This window comes from Neltuma alba, unplaced genomic scaffold (genome assembly GCF_004799145.2).
Source record: "Neltuma alba isolate B1F8T4 unplaced genomic scaffold, ASM479914v2 tig00010133_pilon, whole genome shotgun sequence".
Taxonomy (NCBI): Eukaryota; Viridiplantae; Streptophyta; class Magnoliopsida; order Fabales; family Fabaceae; genus Neltuma; species Neltuma alba.
Genome location: NW_021635081.1, coordinates 55368 through 77689, shown reverse-complemented (window position 1 = coordinate 77689; position 22322 = coordinate 55368). Strand labels below are relative to the sequence as shown.

At 30.8% G+C, this 22322-nt stretch overlaps 1 protein-coding gene across 1 annotated transcript; it reads right to left on the bottom strand.

Annotated features, from left to right (window-relative positions):
* Positions 1–466: 466 nt before the first annotated feature.
* On the bottom strand, positions 467–6033 carry LOC114754347 (disease resistance protein SUMM2-like). The gene is made up of 7 exons (XM_028943119.1): positions 5692–6033; positions 4971–5613; positions 4071–4237; positions 3606–3671; positions 2436–2882; positions 974–1073; positions 467–819 (listed from the first exon to the last, which is right to left on the bottom strand). The coding sequence occupies exons 1-7, from the start codon at positions 6031–6033 to the stop codon at positions 467–469; spliced, it is 2118 nt and encodes a 705-aa protein (XP_028798952.1).
* Positions 6034–22322: the final 16289 nt, after the last annotated feature.

Below are 22322 nucleotides of genomic sequence, written 5' to 3'. Positions count from 1 at the left end.
AGTAGTAGTAATTAATAACAGAACACAGCACATTTAAGTGAAATTATGTTACGTTGATGTCAATAAGGCACTCAAAGCTTGAGATATATTTTATCTGACATTTTGAAATCATTAAGACCAAATTAATGCTAATTAAAACATCAAACTGGTTGAAACTTTGAGTAATAAAGTTTCATTTTCCCAAGTATACATGGAGCTAACTGACATAATTTTACGTGTTAATTTGCATAATCCATTCGTAACTTTTTTTATTCGAAGTCTTTATTAGTAACCATATATTAATATCACTCTTGTTAGGCAACAATTAATTCAATATTTGTTAATGAACAATTAATATAAAAGCTGAATTGAGCGGGGAAAAAAGCGCTCAACATATAAAGACAGTCATAAATAATTTCGTTTTGATCACATAATACTCCATTTGTAATTAACATTATCTAAACAGAACAAATCATCTGTACAAAAGTTAAAGAGAGTGTACCTCTGTAGTTGTCAAATTCACCATGTCATAATCATCAAAAGATTTAACGCTGCAATTCATCATCACAACATTCTGAAGAGATGACAGATCCATCTTATAATTCTTGGCACAAAAGCTGTTGATCTCTAGTGCACCTATGATTGTGAGGTTTTCCAAAGCAGGGAGATCGAAATGATGGTCATCATTTTGCTGATCTTGCTGGTAGTTCCCAACAACATATTTTAGTTCAGGAACTTCCCTAATAGTCAAAGACTTCAATTTTTGAAGACTACCAGGTATTGATGATTGAAATACAAATTCCAACTCCTTGCAGTCCTCGATTTCCAGATTCTTTAGCGCTGGGAAAATAGAACAGTAATTATTATTATCAACTTGAACATCTGCCTCGTGTTGTGTTGCACTTCAGTTTATGGCATTCCCTGATTTTCAAATTTTCCAATGAAATTGTTGAGGCCGCAATGGATAGAGTTGACAGTGATATTAAGTTCTCACATTTCTTAAGTTCTATTTCTCTAACATTCTTCAGGGACTGCACCAAAAGGCTTTGAGCTACAAGAAAAGGAGGAACTCCTTCTACAGATGCATCTAATTCCTACAAACACATATCAATGGATAATAAATCAAGAAAATATATCAGTCTCATTCCAAAACAAACAATTCGTAAAATTTAAATATACAATAATACATAATATTTCAAAATATTTTTAATATAACAACAATCAGCAAAATAGATCATTCTTATACGAAAACAAACTGTAAGTAAGATTTTTATATGCAGTAATGTACAGCAAATTAAATAATATCGAAGCATAACAATAAATCAAAACAATGATAACTAAGCGTCTTCATAAAGTATCAATATACATTATCATATGTTCATCGTCTTTCTTAAATCTAACCCTTTGAATTGTTGTGCTCCATTCTAATATTCTAATATACAATGGGTCGACAATCAACTAATCTAAAAGCTTACTATATTGGAATATTCATAAATGATTGTGTCAAATTAATATATGTTTCACTTCACAATGACAATATGATCAACGTATTTATAAATTAATATAATTTGTTGTGTAATATGTTCATTCTTAAATGTTTGTCTTTTTGTCATCCCTTTTGAGTTATAACGCCGCATTTAGTTAATATTAATAAACAAACAATTAATGTAAAAGGATTAGCATATTAGAAAATCCATAAATAATTGTATTTTTTGTATCAAAGTAATTAATGTTTGTAAAAATGAAATTTAAGGATCTTCTATAAACATTTTTTTTACCAAAGAATCTCCTATAAACATTAATTATATAAAGGACTGTGAATTTTAAAAATATCAAATATGGACCAAACTCCTTGGTTGAACTCGAAAGTTTTGTTAAATTGATTTTCTCACTAGTCAACTTTAATTTTTTTTTAATACTACTATTTTCAATGTTTTCAATATTTTTATCTATTTACTACTCTTTTTAATGATTTCAATACAAAAGAAACTAAATGAGTGTTGAAAACATCGAAATTGAGTAATTGAACAAAACAAGAAATTTAGGTATTAAAAAATTGAAAATATTAAAAACAAGAATTGAAGTGGTTAAATTTATGTACTTAAAAAAAATGAAGAATATAGAAAAGAATCAATATAAAACATTTTATTCTAACCAGTGATCTAAATCCCTTTTTGAAACTTTTAAATTTCATGGTCATTAACAAAATTATATTTCTTTTTGACACTAAGATATATCTTAGTGTCATTTTTAAGTGATATACGCATACAGTAAAATTTTTAAGTGATATTTGTAGACACGCATGAAATCTAGAAAACTAGCATATCATGAAATCTAAAAAGAGAGCATTACCTTTGTGGTATTCAAATTCAGTTGTGCTTTGTCTAAACAATGTGAGGTAGAGATGTTGACGCCATTTTATAATTCATGGGACCAATGCTGATGAACTTTGGTACATCTCCAAAACAGAGGGCCTCTAAAGCAGGGAGATCAAAGTGCCACTCGTCATTCTTATTTTGATTGGATAAACAATGCTGATGCTGGTATTTCTCAATGACATATGTTAGTTGAGGAGCATCACCAATAGTCAAGGACTTTAAATTCTTAATTTCTATAGATATTGTAGACAGAAATAAAAATTCCAAGTCCTCGCACCATGAGATGTCCAGTTTCTGTAACTTTCGGAAAATGGAACTGCAATTGATTTCATCTTTATAATCATAACCCATAATTGTCAATTCTTCCCATGATATCACTGATGCCATGGATAAAGTGAACAAAGTTGATACTAAATTTGAAGAGAGACATGCAAGTGTCATCTTCCTGATATGACGAACATGGAGTGCTAGTTGTCTCACAAGGGTAGAAGCAGTATCAATCCATTTCTTAGATGCAAGTAATCCCTTCAAAAAGACATTGTTGTTTACGCAATCTTAATGCTCATAAATATCTAAACTAGGAAAATAAAGGTAATGAAGATTTTTGTTGTAGTAGATGATGTGTAATTTGGTTGAAATCTAGGAAACTATCATTATCCGATTATAATTTCAAGAAATTCAAGATATATAATAAATTTTTTTTGTGTGTTAAGCATTGTTAACTGTGGGAGAGGAATGTCTCCACTAACCCCTCTCTCCACTTTCTCTCCACCTAATATTTTCCTCATTATATCAAACTTCAATGGCTAAGATTTACTTTATAAAGATATTATTAAAATATTAAATATTAACTAATAAAAATATATAAATGAATTTATATTGTTAAGTGTTAGAGTTTGATATAAGTAATTTAATACGATAAATTTTTATAATATTTCATATTATAATAATATTTTTACTCAATTTTAAATCTCAACCATTGAAAGCTAATCTAATGATGGAGAAATTAAGCAGAGAGGAAGTGGAGAGAGAAGTTAGTGGGGACATTCTTCTCCATGTTAACTATATTTCTTGCAATAAAAAGCATACGTGCTTGCGCATGTATTTGTAACACTCGTATCTTATTTTATTTAATTGTAAATCATTTTTCTGTATGAAATAATTAACAATGTATAATTCACAAGAGAGAGACTTAAATGTTAAAAAAAAAAAAATCTGAACATAAATGGGGAAGCGAGCTGAGGATACCTGTGGGATTCCTTCGTCAAGCAATCTCCTTGTAGAAACAGCAACATCAGCCTCTTCACTTGTCACCTTTGATTTAAAACAACATACTTGGGCCAAGGAAAAAGAACGTGTCTTGGTGCTTGGACGCGTGGGTGCTGACCATTGCGGTGACAAAGAGATGGATTTTTCATACTCCCTAAAAAAACCAACCAAACTTGGTAGGCTAAAAAGTTCCATTCTTTCTAGAGAGGAGAGTATAACATTAACCTCTTTGAACTTATCAAATATATATTTCAACTTCTTGCACTGCCATATCGTTATTGTTTCCAGAGGCTATCCACCGAGAAGGATTGGCAATATTATTTCTAAATTGTCACAACTACTAATTTCAAGAATTTTAAATTTTGGAAAAAAAGTGTCATAGCTCTTTTGATTATTTTCACCATCACTACTAGCTATTTCCCCTCTTGAACTCTTATCTTCTACAATGCGTTCCAATGCATCACATCTCTCAATTTTCAACTCCTCCAATTGCAAAAGACTTTGAGCAGTGGATGGGAGGAAAATTGAAGTTAGGTTTGGACACTCGTCCAATTTCAAGGTCTTGAGATTACAAAGGTTATAGTGGCTGTCAAATAATATATTGCTTAGTCCTGTTTCAGAAAGATATAGTTCAACTAAATTGGAAAAAGCATTCTTCACATCAAAGCGATTGTTCACAGCATCAATAAGACATTGCATGCCAGGCCAAGAATCCAATTGAAGAATGATCAAGTTAGTCATGCCTTCGTCATCTACTAGAATAATGTCAGGGATAAGATTTTTTCTGTTTTGTTTCTCCATGACCTTCTAAGATGAGAAGCTCAGCTGTTTCAGCAAGTTGCTTAAATATTGCGTCGGAGATTAAATGCCTTAAATTACTTGGGTTAAAGCATCTTGACAAGGAACCACATTGCTCAAAATAATCTAAAAATTCATCCTGACCATCACAAGATAATTGATATATCTGTAACATATGAAAAGATGCTTTATGAGAAATTGTATTTTCTATTTCCTTCTCATCATACCGATTTCTCAAAAAAGTCAACTCCTCTAGCTTTGGACATGCTTCAATCAGTTTAAAAGGATTACTCATATTGATTTCACAATTTTCTATCCTTAAGAATCTCAACTTCTCTAGCTCAAAATTTTCTCCAAATGATTTAATAATTGAACAATCATCAAACCATAGACTCTCAAGATTTGGTAACTTTCCCAACATAGAGATGCCATTGGATAATGTAAAATTTCCTATTTTTAGAGTTTGAATACTTTGTAATGACTGAATTGATGGAAACAGTGATGGAGCTGAAATCCAATTGAAAGCTTCACTCCATAGGAACAAACCTCTAAGCTTTTTCATCTTTGTAAACAATGTATTAGGGACTTCCAAATCCTCTGAGTTATCTAGAACCCAAAGTAAAACCTCAAGGTTTCTACCATCAAAGTGTCTTGGAAATGAATTGCTTTTCCAAAATAAATATTGCAAGCCCTTTTTAGGCTGATTAGATTCAATGACAGATTGAACATCCTTTTCTCCTATCAATAAGGCTACTTCGTGAACCAAATCATGCATCTTTACGCATTCTCTCTCCGCATTCAACAATAAAGCAGAATCTAGGAGTTCCCCTATAGTATCAAGTACTTTTCTTCTTCTTTTACTATAGTTATCAACTTCCCTAGAAAGGTCCATTCCTACACCAATTCTGATTAAAAACTCCATAGGAATCTCAAAATCTTCGGGGAATAGGGAAGATATCAACAGGATCTTTTTGGCCTTTTCATTTTTCAAATTATCATAGCTCAACTTCAAACCTTCATAGACCCCTTTTAAATCATTGTCACGAACGTTAAATATTGGCTCACCGCTTTGCAAATTCCTCAAGGCTTCCTTCCAAACCATAGAAGGTCGACCTTTTAATGATCTTGCTACAACGACAATTACAGCTGGTAGTCCAAGGCAACGCTTCACAATATTTCGTGCCAAACTCTACAAATTAAAGGAACTATTAGTATTCTTGAGGAAAAGAGACAATGCTTCCTTGTTGGTCAATGTATCTAGACGAACTTTTCTTTGGCAATCCATTTCTGTACAAATCTCTTTAATCTGGGTGGTTGTCAATATAGTACAACCCTTGTACAGGTGGGGAGGAGGAATCCCCAATGCTTTTGTGGGATCAAACTCCATCCACACATCATCTAGTGCTATAAGAAGTTTTTCTTTTAATGCTTTGATTTTGGTTAATATTTTGTCATGGGGTACTTCTTCCATTCCATTCTCTAATTTCAAATCCAAATTCCTAGCAATTTCACCTTGAAGCTTTTTGAAATCTGGAAGCTTAGAGACAACAAGAAAGATAACTTTTCCGAATGTGGCTCCTTCTAATTCAGCACCCACTTCCTTTTCCATTGAGGTTTTGCCTGTTCCCCCTAAGCCTTGCAATCCAATCATACTGTTTTCTTCATCTTCTAGTGTCTTTTTAAGTTCTTCAAATGTTGACTTTCTACTCTCAAAATGCATGAAATTTGGTAAGCAATGGTATTTTATACCTGGAAGATCAATTGGACTTGCTACTATGTCAAAGTTACATCTCTATAGAAGTTTGTCAATATCTAGAGTATGCTTCGCCAAGTCTTTGCCTTTCTGATATTGATACCAGCAATTAAGACACAAGTCATTAAAGCATTTCTCTTTCTTAGTGTCAACATCAATGAGTTCTTTAGCTTTACATGCCCATTGTAGGGCTACAGATGTGATAAGAGAAACACCTCTAGCTTGATCAATTATTCTCCTTACATCTTCAAGTTTTGCATTCAATCTTTCCTTTGCCTGCTCATATTTTTGAACATAACTATTGAAGCAACATAAATATTGAGCTTCGTTTTTCACCAAGCTCACTAAACTTTGGGTTTCGTTCTCTGCAAGTTTAGTAGGGATGCTCTACATCTAACATGGAATGGAAATAAAGTTAATGTTATTCTATCTTTCTATCTTGATTTAAGTTGTGAAATATGGACATAATGATTTTAATAAGATGAAAAATGAAGGAGACTAACTGAAAAAGGAGCAAAATATATACTAATTTGGTGTTTAGTATAATCATCTTAGAAAGTAAAATACATGAAGATGAATCTTGTAAGAAATTCACTATAGGTCATATCTTATGACTCAATGAATGCATTTTGAAGCTGGATTTGGCTAGTGGTTTTAAATTGGAGGTCACTTAGACTACATTAAAATTTAAAACCCCATAAAATTAGAGGCTTAAAATTACTTTTAATATTCTAAGATATATATAAATTGAAATATTTTTATGTTTTTGGTATTCATCCCTAGATTTAGGTAACACTTCTATGAGTAAAGAAGAAAACGTGATCATGGTTTTGCTCTCAAGTGGAGAAATTCTATTGTAGTTCTCTAATGCTTCTATCCTAGTTGATAAACAAAAATATGATTTAAAAATGATACATATATAAAATTTATATTTCTTAAAAAATCTAACACAAAATTTTAAAATATATGATTTTTATAATATATTGATTATAAATATATGTTGTTTCTTTAGTAATTATGTGATAGACTTTACTTTTATATTAACTTAACAAATATTTAAAACTACAATCCATAAATATCAATATTTTTATAAGACGCAATATATATGTGTCCACAAACTAAACTTTCCCGGTCTAACGCTGTCATGACGTGGCAAATGTGTAGCCGAGTGTCTACCGTCATGGATTATTTGTGTTAGTATATTACCCTTTTTATAAAAAAGACATTTACTAAAACGTTGGAAATAAAATTTTCAAACAAGGTTTTCTTTAACTTTATTGAATTGGCTTAATAGTATTATGTATGTGTTACACATATTAACATACGAATAAAATTAAGATGATCATATATCCTAACTTGTTTTTTTTTTTTCCTTTTCTGTTTTCATTTGGGAGAAGAAAGCAATTGCTGAACTAGAAAATAAGAACATAGAGTTATGCACCCACAATTTAACAAGTTTCAGAATATTATATTTACTTTTTTTTTTCCTGATCAGGTTTAACATCCCAAAATTTATTAAAATTACGATTAGGTCCTTACTAAAGTTTAGTCCTAGAAACCATCTCATAAAGATCTCCATTATAAAAACTTTTGGCATATATTCATCTCAATTTCTCGTAGACAGCTCTCGAAACTTCATCAAAGTCTTTATTTTTCTCATTTCTTAGTCCCAAAAAACTCTCTCTTTGTCGTTTGGTCCTTGAAAATCCTCCTATCTTTTTAGGAAACTTTTGAGACTCCTCTTAATTAGGGTCTAGTAGTTTGCTCATTTCATGCTATTTCTTACACTTCTAGGTCTAAAATTTAAAATGTTACATCGTGTACTTCTTATGTTGTCCTTAAATCTTGATATGCAATGATTTTGTTCCTATTATAAGATGGACTTAAAGTCCTCACTAAACTAAGGGGTAAAAAAGGTTAAATTATTTGATTTTTGTTGAAAGCGAAAAAATTATGCAAATTTATTTCTAATTATGTCGAACAATGCTTAGATATGATTTAATATATATTACAGAATATCAAATAACTAAAACAATAAGAATGACATCTTAAGGAGTCACAAGAAAATTGCATCATAATTAATATCCACTTGAAAATTTAAATAAAAATTTTTGTTTCTTTTAAAAAGGGTCTTACTATAAGGACGTGAATATTATTCTACATCAATTCATCTATCATTTACTCAACCAATGCACACAACCATTATTGCCAAAATTTGCATCATATTAATTGACGTGTTCCTTAAAGAAAGCAGGATACATCATGAGGGGAAGTCTGAAGCCTAAAATACATAATAGAAGGTTGAAAAACTTTTTATTGGGAAAAAATAATCTCTTTAAATCTCTGAAAGAAGATTATCAATAAATTCAACAACTCATTTTTGGGCCACTTCATCTTATCTCAAATAAAAAAAGTAAAAACTGAATCAACTTTGAAAGCTTTTATTCTTTTCATGAACCGCCCAAAAGTTACACACACACACACACATATTATGTTGCAGAGTTTGATTGAATTAATTTTTTTAATTGTGACTTTATCTAAATTAGCCTCATGATTGCCAATTCACTATGGAGTCTCATGTTGCCCTTAATCTTGATATGCAATGACTTATTAATTTTGTCCTATTATAAGATATATTTAACCAACTCGCTAAAACTAAGAAAAATATTAATTTATTTAATTTTAGTTAAAAACGAAAAATATTTAAATTTTTCTCTCACATTTCAAACAATGCCTAAATCTGACTTAGTATATATTACTGAATATCAAATAATTATATAGAAATATAAATTATATCTTAAGGAGTCATAAAATAATTACATCAGACTTTAATGAGTGCTAATATTAAAAAAATGTAATTAATATTCACTTGATGATTTAAATAAAAATTATATTATCTTTGTTTTTGGCAAACGTGTCCTCTTACAAGAAAGGGAAGATTATTCTATATCAATCATTATCCCTCCATCATATCGCACGCACGCACGCTCGCACGCACGCGCACCCACCATTGCCAAAGTTTTCGAATCATATTAATCGATCTGTTCTTATAAAGAAAGCAGTAGGCAAATATCATAAAACGTACATTTTAAAAATTAAGTTGATCTGTAGATTATTAAATGCTTTTTTATTCCTTAAAACGTTCCTGGCTAAAATAGGAGATATATATTTAAATTTCACAAAAAATTGCCGACTATTAATTAATAAGTGTAGGAAAAAATTGTTTTGCAACAAATTTAATAAGCTCATATATTTTTCGCCTATTTTATATCTGGTTTGTATAAGCTTAGTCATTAGCGTCTTATATTTTAAAAAAATGATACAAGAAAATTGAGTATTATGAAAGGTTTCGCTGCGTCTTCCAAAAATTGTGTTGCTTGTTTAAAACCATCGCTTTATTTCAATTGTTTTAAGATAAAAGCCGTTCCATAAATTATTAGTATACGAAATTAAATTTCGTAGGAAAATTACTTAAATACGCTTAAGTTGAAATTTGAAAAACGAAATCACAACTAACAAATTACAACTCTTATTCTATGAAATGACAATAATATTAATTTTTTTTGCCAACAAGAATAATATTAAAATCAGAGATAACTAATTTCTCAAATTCAGCTTTGCATGTTATAGGTGTTAGCATATTGCTAAATATGAATGGCAACGTTTTGTCCAGCAAATCACAATACTTTCACTTTGTCATGTGATGAGGATATCTCATATACCCTAGTGCTCATAAAAGATATTATTACCTCTAATTCTAAATATAAAAACTAGTTTATAATGTAAATTACACTATAAAGTAATTCTTATATTTAAAATTGGAGGTAGTATGTTGAAAGACTATAATTAAATTAACTTTTTAATTTGCTCATGATTAATGCCAATAATCTCTTTAAATCTTATAATTATCTTCTTCAACAAATTCTACTTATAAATTGGAACACATGTTTCATTTTATCCTTACTCGTATGGAGCCACTTCAAAAGACATTTTTTATCCTATTTATAGGATTTTAAGAGAAATTTTTTTATGTTAAATTACAAATTTATCCTTTATTTATTATTGTGTTCACTTTGTTTATATAAAATATAATGCATATTAAATAATTGAAAAGTTATTGAATTTTAAATTAGAGTTAATAAAATTTAAAGTTTTTCTTGGTTTGTGTAAAATATATTGAAAATAACTTATAAATAGGAACAGAGGAGTATGTTGGTAAACCTTATTATGTAATTGGCTAATTACTTTCCTTTTAATTTAATATACTACTTCCGATCCTTAATATAAGAGCTAGTTGACTAATTTAAGTAGATTAACAATATTAGTTAAGTTAATTATTTGTAATAAGTAAGTGTTGTCTTTTCTAAAATATCCTTACTAATCAAGTATAGTGGTTAAAACTATTAAAAATCAAACGAACTTTTATATTAACGATTGGATTTAGTATTGTCTTTTTATCAAAAAAAAAAAAAAGAAGTAAGGAGAACATGCAAGAGAGAGTAGGAAGATTTTACCTTCTTTCTTTGCCTTCCCCCCCTCCTGCCTTCTTTCTCCAGCCACTTCAACAATGTTTAACAGAGAAATCTGCTTTTGTTTTATAGACGTAGAAAAAGAAATAAGAGCAAAGGGAGCAAAGAAGAGAAAGTATTAAATTGACAGTGCAGAAATGACAGAAAACGGAAGGGGCACAGAAAACTCAGAAGCAGAAGCAGAAGCAGAAGCAGAAATTTTGAGCAAGACAAGAAGAATTGAGAGTGCCATAATAAATTAATAATTGAGATTCTTTTACTGTAACCCTCAGAAACTGTGTTTTTTTAAGTTATTATTAAAGAGTCATATTATACCGACCATCTCCTGTCCTAAATATATATTTAGGACAGGAGATAGTATTAAATTTATTATACATTTTAATATTCGGGATGAATGGCATAAATTCTAAAATTCAATATGATATTTAATTTTAACTTTTTATACTAGCTTTCTTAAATAATTCATGTTGAAATAATATAAATAAAATTACATGAACACAAATAATTTTTTTATGGAGATGGTCCAAATAAAATAAAATAATTATTCATTTTTAATATTTTTGGGCATTACAGAAAAATCTACTTTAAACTATAATTTCTCAATAATTCATGTTGAACGATGACAGGATCTCCATGTGACGCATGGAGAATATTTAAATTATTAGCTGTTCATGTGAATGGCTCGGTGAGCAAAGCAGAAAACCAAATTTAATTACTGTTTTTCGATTTGGTTATTTTAGTTTTCAGTTAATTTTTAGAAAAAATAATCAATTATAACTGAATAAACCGAAATAAATCTATTATTTATTTATATTTAATAAATATTATTATAATAAATATATACTCTTTAAATATATTTATATTCAATAAATATGACTATAATAAATATTATTATAATAAATTATATTGATAAAATATTTATTAATTAATAGTTATAATTGTGTTGTATTATTATTTTTAATTTAAAATCACTTTTCATGTTTATATATTTTAGTTAATCAGTTAACTAAACTGAAATATTTCAGTTAATTCGTTTTCTGTTAGTTTGGTTAATCAATTTTAGTTTGGTATTTAAAATTTGATCTATTCAATTATTCGGTTAATTCAGTTATCTTCGAAAACCAAACTGAAAAACTGAATACTCACCTCTAATGACCCCGACCTAGCTTGGTTTTTTTAAGGGAGAATTACAATTAAGTTTCAAAACAACATAATTACTATAAAGTCCTAATAATTTATAATGACAAGTTTCAGAGTAGAAAATAACAACTCCTTACTTGTTATTGGGACTTTTCAGTAGTTATTTCCTTTCCATAAGACTCTAATGCAATTCTCCTTTTTTTTTTTTAATAAAAAGCTAATTTTATTTAATATAAGTAAAACGATTATATAAAAAAACCAATAAATCATATTCGGTTAATTTGATAAAAAAAAAAAAGTTAATCCAGAACATTCAAAACCAGAAAAGAACAGGCAAAGCAACGATTTTTAATTATTAACATGTCCTCATGATTTTATAAGGAGGGGGAAGAGGGGGAATAAATATAGCACTACAGACATAATTTGAGGGAAAAATTGCTGAAAAATGCCTGTTTGAAAAGTTTATTGCTGATAGGTATCAAGACCAGAGTATTGATATTGTGTCTACAGACTTTTTAAAGCACTGGTACTTTCCTATTCATCCAGTACTTCTTTTAAGTTTTGAGCAATAAAATTTTCAAATAAGTATTTTTCAGAAAATTTTCCTAATTTAAAAGTATTATTACGTCTTTTTTTTTTTTTGTCTTTTCTTTTCCGGAAAGAAGCACGAAGCTATGAATGAAAATAAAAGCACACTAAAATGCACGAACAGCAAGAGCGAAACAAGTCCTGCGCAAATGAAAATTTATGGGGTGAAATTTATAGTTTTAAACTATTAACACTATGAATAATATTTATTAATGACATAAGGAGATTGAGCAACGAAAGATCAAATTTAATGAAAGAATGATGGAAATGTCAATATTACAAACATAATCAAAAGTATTTTAGCAATTTTAATTTTTTTAATTTATTGTGAACTGAATGATTGAGGAAAAAGAAGAAAAACATACAAAAATCTGGGCACAAAGAAGTCCATCTTATTTACAAAGAAAATATCAAATTTAAAAACAATAAAATTATATTTTTTTTAAGATATTCAATACGAATGCATTAAAATCTAATAAATAGTAATATGAACTGGAAAAATAACTAAAAAGTTTTGATCTAAACATTATGGCAGATAAAGCATATGAGAGACTAAACATGGAAGGAAATGCAAATAACAACAATACATAACAATATTCCCACAAGAGGGAAAGAAACACAGTAAGAATTAGAAGTTTTTATCTTTTTTCTTTGAAGAGGCTTCAAACTTCTTTGTCGGAGACTTTCCTTTTCAGTTTTTGTATTTTTCTTGTAAAATTGAAATGAGAGGAACTCACAGAAAAAAGAGCAACGAAGTTGTGAGGAAGAAGCAGAATGCAGAAGCTTGAGGAACGAAAGGCGAACTGATATAATGACTTTGTTTTAAAGAGATGAAATGATTTTCTTTTCTTTTCTTTTTAAAAAATCAAGTCAACTTCAAAGCCTTAGCGTATGTCAGTCCCATGCGGAATTAGATATCTCAGTGATTACTCATTGATTTTTATTTATGAGACGCTTTTAAATTTTAAATTTAATTAATTATGTCTTAAAATTTAATAAAATTTTAATTTTAATTCATCTAATATGCATTCTCTATTTTAATAACATTTGTCCTTTGAATAATAAACAAAAGAAATAATTATACGGCCATATGAAAAATTTAATAACTTGACTTATAATAAATACGAGCAAACATGTTACCTCTATGCTTTATCTTATAAGGTAAGAAAAGAAGTTTTTTTATTCAATCTATAAGTCACTTATTAAATTTGTTATATGAATATACAATTTTATTATTTATTTATTATTATATAGTATAGACTCTGTTCTTATAGAATAATGTATATTAAAGGAAAAATATAAAAAAAATATTTTTAAAATTTTAAAATCTTAAATTAAAAATGATTATAAAAATGTGCTGCATTTATTTTTTATTTTTTTGAATAATAACAGGATACTATTACCTTAAAAGCAAAAGATTACAAGCAAAGACACAAAGACTAAGAGCTTTTGTATAAATAAGAGGAGGGTGATCAAAAATACAAAAGATGATGTCGCTATTATGGGCTGATTTAGCCACGTAATCAGCATAAGAATTATCTTCTGTGTAAACACGTTGAAAGAGGACTTGCTAATCAGCATAAGAATTATCTTCTCTGTATTTTTTTTTTAAATGTTATCTATTGTTGTTAAAGCATAATAAAAAAAAAGATTAAAATTTTAAAATTTAAATTTGTTTTTTGGGGGAATTCTCCTTGTCTTAAATAACGAGAAAGTTAAAAAGTTGATACGTCTCATCTGCGTCCCTTCCTACACCGAAGTAGATGCCTGCAATTTAAGAGGGTCTTTGATGGTAAGTCATCGCCCCATCTAAAAGCCGAAACATGGACTTATAGGTTTGGAGGAGCGGATGGCCGACAAAAAAGGTTCGGAAGAGTAGGTGGTGAGGTAGGGAACCCACGAAAAAGAGGTTATAATGATCAATTTGTAATATTTTGGTTCCTTCAATATAATTATAATTTTTAGATCTTCTACTATAAATTTCCCTATTTTCTTTTCCAAGACTGATTGCAAGATAACTACAGCACGCTATAAATTAAACATAATAATTAGAATGTATTTTCATTCATGACAATCATGCCAAACAACAAATTATTCTCTTAAAAAATTTCACCTTCATTTTCATCTCTAGTTTTTATCCTACCTTTATGCCTAGTATCATGATGTGAGATGTAAAACCTAGAAAGTTAGATGAAAATAATATATTAATATGGGGTTAAAGTATATTTAATATTTGAAAATATTTCTCCGGTCTTTAATATAGAACTTATTTAACTACGTTATTTAAATTAATAAAGTTAGTTAAGTGAGATAATAATCATAAATATGGCATATATTCTTTAAAATATCCTCAGTTAAAATTTCTTTAAAAAACTGACCTTTCAAAAAATATTTTAAATTATTTTATTAAAAATATAAAACTACAGAGTTGATGTATGTGTGGAATTAATGAGTAACAAGTGCTCACTCACTTTATAAAATATATAAATGTATTATTAAAAAGTAATAAGTATTATTGTGGTATTTAATTATTTAATAGGAGTAATTTAAGAAAGAATTGGTAAATATAACAAATAATTCCTATATTTAGAACTAAGATCAACCTTCTAATTAGGTTCTATATTAAAGACAAGGAGAGTACCTTTCTAAGGCACATCTAATATTCCAAAATATTTAGGGGTGTGATTTTGTCCCTCACATATAAAAAATAGATCAATATTATTCCTCAACTAAAAGTCCACAAACGTCAATGTTCTCTCCTAAAAGAAAAAGAAGTTTCCATCAAATAATAAAAGTTAATTGAAGGGTGATATTGATCCATTTTTAATATATTAAAGGCAAAATTACACACTAAATATTTTATAATATTGGATCTACCTAACCCGATATATATAATGCTAAAATGACAAATATTCGTGCATTTCTATTTTAACTTTGTCCAGAGGTTAGAAAAATTTAAAATTGTGAAATTTAATTAGGGTTATGCAACCTAATTAAGAATTAGAAAAATTTAATGACCCAAATATGAATTTGGATCATTAAACCGTCTTTTTAAGGGATTTTCCCAAATAAATATCGTTTCTTTCCTTTCATTTTATTATGAAAATTAATACATTTATCTTTCCTAAGACGAACTGATAGAATGGATAGGTTCAGGTAAAGGAGCGTGAGGGCAATTTTTTTCTTCTTGTTTTTTCAATTCGGTCCTTTTTACGAGATCATATTAACCAAATTATATGATTTAAAAAACAGTTAAAATTAATTAAAAATAATAAATATGTAAAAATTAAAGCTCTTTTTTTCAAATGTGTCCTTATTTAATGAGAAAACAAATAAGAAAGAGAAGTAGTAGTAATGAGATAAATGATAAAAAAGAATGAATATGAAAAAAAAGATGAGTAGAGAGAACAGAAAATCAATTAAGGGCAAAATTGGTAAAAATATATTTAATATTTAGATAATTCTTAACAGGATCTCATAAAAAAAGGTTAAATCCATTCAAATTTTAAAATCTTATAAATAGGTTGGGAAGGAGTATTACAAATGAAACCATACCTGAGAGCTCCCAAAGGGGCTTTTATGCACCAGGGTACAAGGAATAATACTAATACTCTTACTCACTTTGTCCTACCTAAAACTCATTCTGATTTTTTTTTTTATTTATAAGGTTCAACTTTTTTTTTAAAAAATGTGTTTAGTCTTTTTCATGAGTTATATTCTGAAAGTATCTAACATTTTATACATTTTACCCCTAATTAAATTTAAGTCTCTCTCATATTTTTTTCTAGGCATTCTATCTCATTTTTTTCACTCACTTCCACCCATACTCTTAATAAATAAGAGTGTTTTAGGGTTTAGGAAAATAAATATAGGAGAGATAATAAAAATATAAAATTACAGGTAACATTATTATTTTTTACAGGTAAAATAAAAAAAACTTCTATTATTTTAGTATACATTTAATTAGCTTTTATTTTTGGGTTAAGGTGTATTCAGCATCATCAACTATTTTCTTATGTGCACCCAATATGCTAAAGTTATTTATGGTGGAATTTTACCCTTAAACTAATTAAAATAGTGCAACCTCATCCCTGCCGTTAAATTTGAAAACGTCTGTTAAGCTTTTCCCGTTTGCTCCTTTCCCTTCCTTTTGGTCCCCGTCTTTCACTCATCAACAGCGGCAGCTTCTGGCGAGGAGCAAGAAAGGCAGGGCCAGCAGTGAGAGAGCGAGCATGATTTCGTGCACGATTTTTACAGTGGAGTGGAGAGAATTTTCAGCGATGAGTTTCTGTGCCAACAGAATTTGGTGGGAATTGTGAATGTGAGGGCATTTCGTGGTGGAAGGTGGGAGCGAGAATGATAACTTGAATTCGAGCTCTACAGTATCCTCATCGTCATTGCCATCAGAAGGTGAAGAAGATTATTATCTTTTAAGAACCTATTGTGGAGACTGTCAACAGAAAGATATGAGATAATCAAAGATATTGGGTCTGGGAATTTCGGTCTTGCCAAGCTGGTTAGAGAGAAACGGACCGGCGAGTTCTTTGCCGTCAAGTTCATTGAGAGAGATTCCAATTTTGTTCCTTCTTTCTGTTTATTTATCTTTGCGTTAATTACTAGGATTATTCTTCTTACCTTCTCCCCCGTGCCTTTGATTCTGCAGATTATGAGCATGTACAGAAAGAGATTACAAATTGTAAGAAATAGAGTTTAGGTTTGTACATATTTAAGATAATTGGGCTGAGTTGTATTGCTTGATACGTCTGGGCCCAATTGTTAGTTAGTTGTTCTTTATTTTCTTTGTTTCCTTGTTTTCTATCTGGGCCTATAAATAGGCATTGGATCTGGGCATTTTGTGTTAGCCCGATGACAGTGTAGTATCATTTTTTGTTCAGTTATGATAATACAGATCATGAAACGCTGCGTTTACTTTCTCTGAGACTGAAAGCCTTTATGGTACCAGAGCCGAAGGTCGCCGCCCATCGCCTCTTGAAACCCTAGGCGTCTGTATCAGGATGACTGACCAGAAGACAGTTGCCGATGCACTTCCGTTTGCACACCCATTGTTTCTGCACCCATCGGATACCCAAGGAGCTTCTATTATCCATCATACGCTGATAGGCACCGAGAATTATACAGTGTGGAGTCGCGCAATGAGGATTGCTCTTCTTGGGAAGAACAAGTTAGGGTTCATCGATGGAACCTGCAAGAAAGCCGATCAAGAAGAGGGGTTGCATGAACAATGGGAAAGATGTAATGCCATTGTTCTTTCGTGGATACTCAATTCAATATCGAAGGAACTTGCAAACGGGGTAATTTTCTTTCAGAACGCGCATCATGTATGGGTCGATCTTAAGGAAAGATTCGACAAGAAGAACGGTGCTCGTATTTTCGCTCTGCATCGGGAGATTACTTCTCTAAGACAAGGGTCATCGTCCGTGTCAGTATACTACTCTAAATTGAAAGAGTTATGGGAGGAGCAGTCCGCATTGGTGATCCTCCCATCTTGCACTTGTGAGACCTCGCGAACGTATGCCATGGTAATACAAGAACAAAAATTGTTTCAGTTCCTGCTCGGGCTCAACGATTCGTATGCTCAGGCCAGAAGTCAAATACTTCTGATGACCCCTCTTCCAACAGTCAATGAAGCGTTTTCGATGATTGTTCAGGATGAAGCACACAAGTCTATCGTCAATGGTGAACGGAATTCCCCTGCTGAAGGAATTGCCATGACTGCATGAGGCCGTGGGCGGGGAAGAGGCAGAGGTCGTGGAGAGAACCCTCTGGAGTGTACTCATTGCAAAAGGAAAGGGCATACCAAAGATACTTGCTTCCAAATCATTGGTTATCCTGCGAATTTCAAGGCTAACAGAGGTAAACCGAATAAGCAACCCAGTCAAACCTCTCTGGACTTGACACAAGATTCAGAAGTGCATGCCAATGAAGGAAGCTCGGTCGCCCCCACGTTCACGTATGAACAGTACCAAAAAATACTCAAGTTATTGCAGAAAGATTCAAAACCCACCGGGCACGCCCTTACTGGTACAGGTTTGGCTATTCCTGGAACTTATAATATATCGTATACTAATTGGATTTTAGATTCTGGAGCCACAACACACATGGTTGGTAGTTTAAACCTCTTAGAACATTATGAAACATATTATGGGCCAATTAAATCTATCAAAATACCAGATGGAAAACGTGTTCCTATTACACACATAGGAAAGGCTAGAATATCAGATGATATATTATTAATGGACGTTCTTTATGCCCCACAATTAAAATTTAATCTGATTTCTATAGCTAGACTTACTAAGGAACATAAATGCATAGTTGCTTTCTTCCCTGATTTTTGCTTAATGCAGGACCTGTGGGGTGGGAAGAAGAAGCTGATTGGTAAAGAGTTTGGTGGTCTTTATATTCTAAAAGTGGCTACGAATTATCATGCTGTGAATGTGCTCAAAAGTAGTTATAGGATAAATAACTGTTCTGATGTTGCTCTGTGGCACAAGAGATTAGGGCATGCCCCTTTATCTGTAATGAAACACCTTGATTTTGTGATTCAGCATAATAAGATTCCAAATGAAGTCTGTGATGTTTGTGTTCAATCTAAGCAAACCAAGTTTCCTTTTAATTCAAGTTGTATAAAGACACTCAAATGTTTTGAACTTTTACACATGGATGTTTGGGGCCCTTATAGAACACCAACACATCAAGGATATCAATATTTCCTTACTATCGTTGATGATTTTTCCAGGGGAACATGGATTTTCTTGATGAAAAATAAATTTGATTCTATCATGCATATCAAGAATTTTATTGCTTATATTCTAACTCAATTTGGAACTCAAGTAAAAAGAATAAGGAGTGATAATGGAACTGAGTTTAAAAATAATGATTTGAGACTTTATTTTCAAGAAAAGGGCATTGTTCATGAAACTACATGCCCCTATACACCTGAACAGAATAGGGTTGTTGAGAGAAAACATAGAACTATAATGCAGCTCAGTAGAAGTTTGTTGCTTCAGTCTAATATTCCTGTTCAATACTGGGGAGAATGTGTTAGGATGGCTGTTTATCTGGTTAATAGAATTCCTTCTAAGATAATAGACTTTAAAACCCCTTATGAAAAGGTTTACAAGACTAAACCAAATTTAAACAACTTAAGGGTCTTTGGGTCGCTAGCCTATGTTACAGATCTTAGAGTTTCTGATAAACTTCAATCTAGAGCCATTCCCTGTGTGTTTTTAGGATATCCTGAAAATCAAAAGGGTTTTCTTCTTCTGAATTTAAAAGATAAGATTCTGCTAGTAAGCCGACATGTTAGCTTTCATGAAGAAAAATTTCCTTATAAGGATGCTGTAAGTAAGGAACAAGGGGGAGTTCATCATTCTTTAAGGGAAATGTTCAGGTATGATACAGAACAAATTCCACTAAAACCTACAAATAATAATGAAATCGATAATGGAGAGCCACAAACTGATCATAATATACAGCAAGAATTTACTGATAATATTCAGCCTGCACCATGACCCGTCCTGATATATCCTTCTGTGTGCAGACCTTGAGTCAGTTTATGCATAATCCAACTAAGGTGCACATGGCAGCAGCGAAAGGGTTTGTTAGATATCTGAAGGGGTGTCCAGGAATGGGAATACTTATCAGCTCAGAAGGAGAACCAGTGCTGGAATGTTTCTGTGATTCAGATTGGGCATCCTGTGGAATTACTAGGAGATCAGTGATTGGCTATTTGCTGAAGTTTGGCGGCTCATTAGTGATGTGGAAGACAAAGAAGCAGAACACAGTATCAAAATCTTCAGCGGAGGCTGAATATAGAGCACTAAGCATGGCCACTTCAGAAATAGTTTGGGCAAAAGGATTACTTCGAGACCTGGATATTCTACACCAAGATCCTGTCAATGTGTTTTGTGATAGTCAGGCAGCAATTCACATAGTTGCTAATCCAGTTTACCATGAAAGGACAAAGCACATTGAGGTGGATTGTCATTTCATAAGAGAAAAATGGGTATCAAAACTGATAGACTTGAAGCATATAAGGTCGTGTGAACAACAAGCAGACCTTCTCACTAAAGTTGTATCTGGAGAAGTTCAAAGGAGATTGTTAGGCAAGTTAGGGACTGTGAATATGTACAGCCCCAAACTTGAGGGGGAGTGTAAGAAATAGAGTTTAGGTTTGTACATATTTAGGATAATTGGGCCGAGTTGTATTGCTTGATACGTCTGGGCCCAGTTGTTAGTTAGTTGTTCTTTATTTTCTTTGTTTCCTTGTTTTCTATCTGGGCCTATAAATAGGCATTGGATCTGGGCATTTTGTGTTAGCCCGATGACAGTGTAGTATCATTTTTTGTTCAGTTATGATAATACAGATCATGAAACGCTGCGTTTACTTTCTCTGAGGCTGAAAGCCTTTACAAATCACAAATCCTTGAAACATTCTAACATCATACGATTTCAGGAGGTAAGACCCATTTTTTCAGGAGGTAAGACTCAGAAACACGAGGGCTTTTTTTTTTTGGTAAACAGAAACACATGTTCCTTGATTCCCTTTTGTTTCAACAGGGAAGAAGAGATTCATTGTGAAGTTGATTGAATTATTATAAGATTATTCATTGCTCAGATTTTGCTGACCCCAACTCATCTAGCTATAGTCATGGAATATGGTGAGAACTTTTTGAAGTATGTAATGCAGGAAGATTCAGTGAGGACCAGGCACTTTAATTTTGGTATATAACAATTTGATAATTGATGACCTTGAATCACTTTTACTTGACAGTGCCTTTACTTGATTGAGGATGCCAGCGTGGTTGATGAGTGAAAGGGACAAGAAAGGGAAGGAAAAGGAGCACATGGGAAAAACTAAACGGACGTTTTTAGATTTAACGACAGGAATGAGATTGCTCCATTTTAATTAGTTTAAGGGTAAAATTGCACCACAAATAACTTTAGGACACTGAGTGCATATAAGAAAATAGTTGGGAGTGCTGGATGCACCTTAATCCTTTATTTTTTAATATGAAAAAAAGTAATTAACTTCTTATATTACCAATAAAAGGGAGTAGGCATAACAAATAAATGTCATTGCAGCAAAAAGTCTCTTTTTTTTAGTAATGGCATTAAATGTGGCCACATTGAAAGTGAAGACTTTTAGTGGCCAACCCGTGAAAGTGTCCTGTCGAATGGGTTTTAAATGTCTGTTGAAAATAAATTCGTTTGTTGAAAATGTTATCTGTTTAGAATAACTTATAATTAGTTTTTGGTGATTTATAAAATATGAGCTAACTATATGTAAGGAGTTTTGTTTTAATTTATGTAAAACGTGTATATAAATTCTTACAAATATGATCCCAAATAGAGATGTGACGATTTAAATTAATAAAAAACGTGATCCCAAACAAGCAAGTAGGTTTTGAGTCTTTTCTTGTCTAGTTTTGGCTTATGCTATTGGTGGTCGTACCAATTTTTTCTAATTAATAAAATTGACTTTATTTTTTTCTAAAAAATAAGATTTCGGAGGCTCCTTTTTTTTTTTTGGATATAATGTAATGCTGCTACTAGACTGCAAACGTGATCTTGCATATGTGGAATTTTATATTTAAAATTTTCTAAATACTGGTATATATTTTGTTTATCAAATTTATTAGAATATTCAATTACAATACTTATTTTTAGACAATCTCTTCATTTGACAACCATCTCTTATTTTAACTCATTCCATTTTAGATATTGATTCATAAGAAATATTGCAAACATTTGGATGATTGATCAGTTATTTGATTTTAGTGAAAAAGATATGAAGATCATCAATAGTATCCCATTTTGACTCCCCCAATCTTCCTCAATTTCAGTTATTTTTTATTTGATGATCTT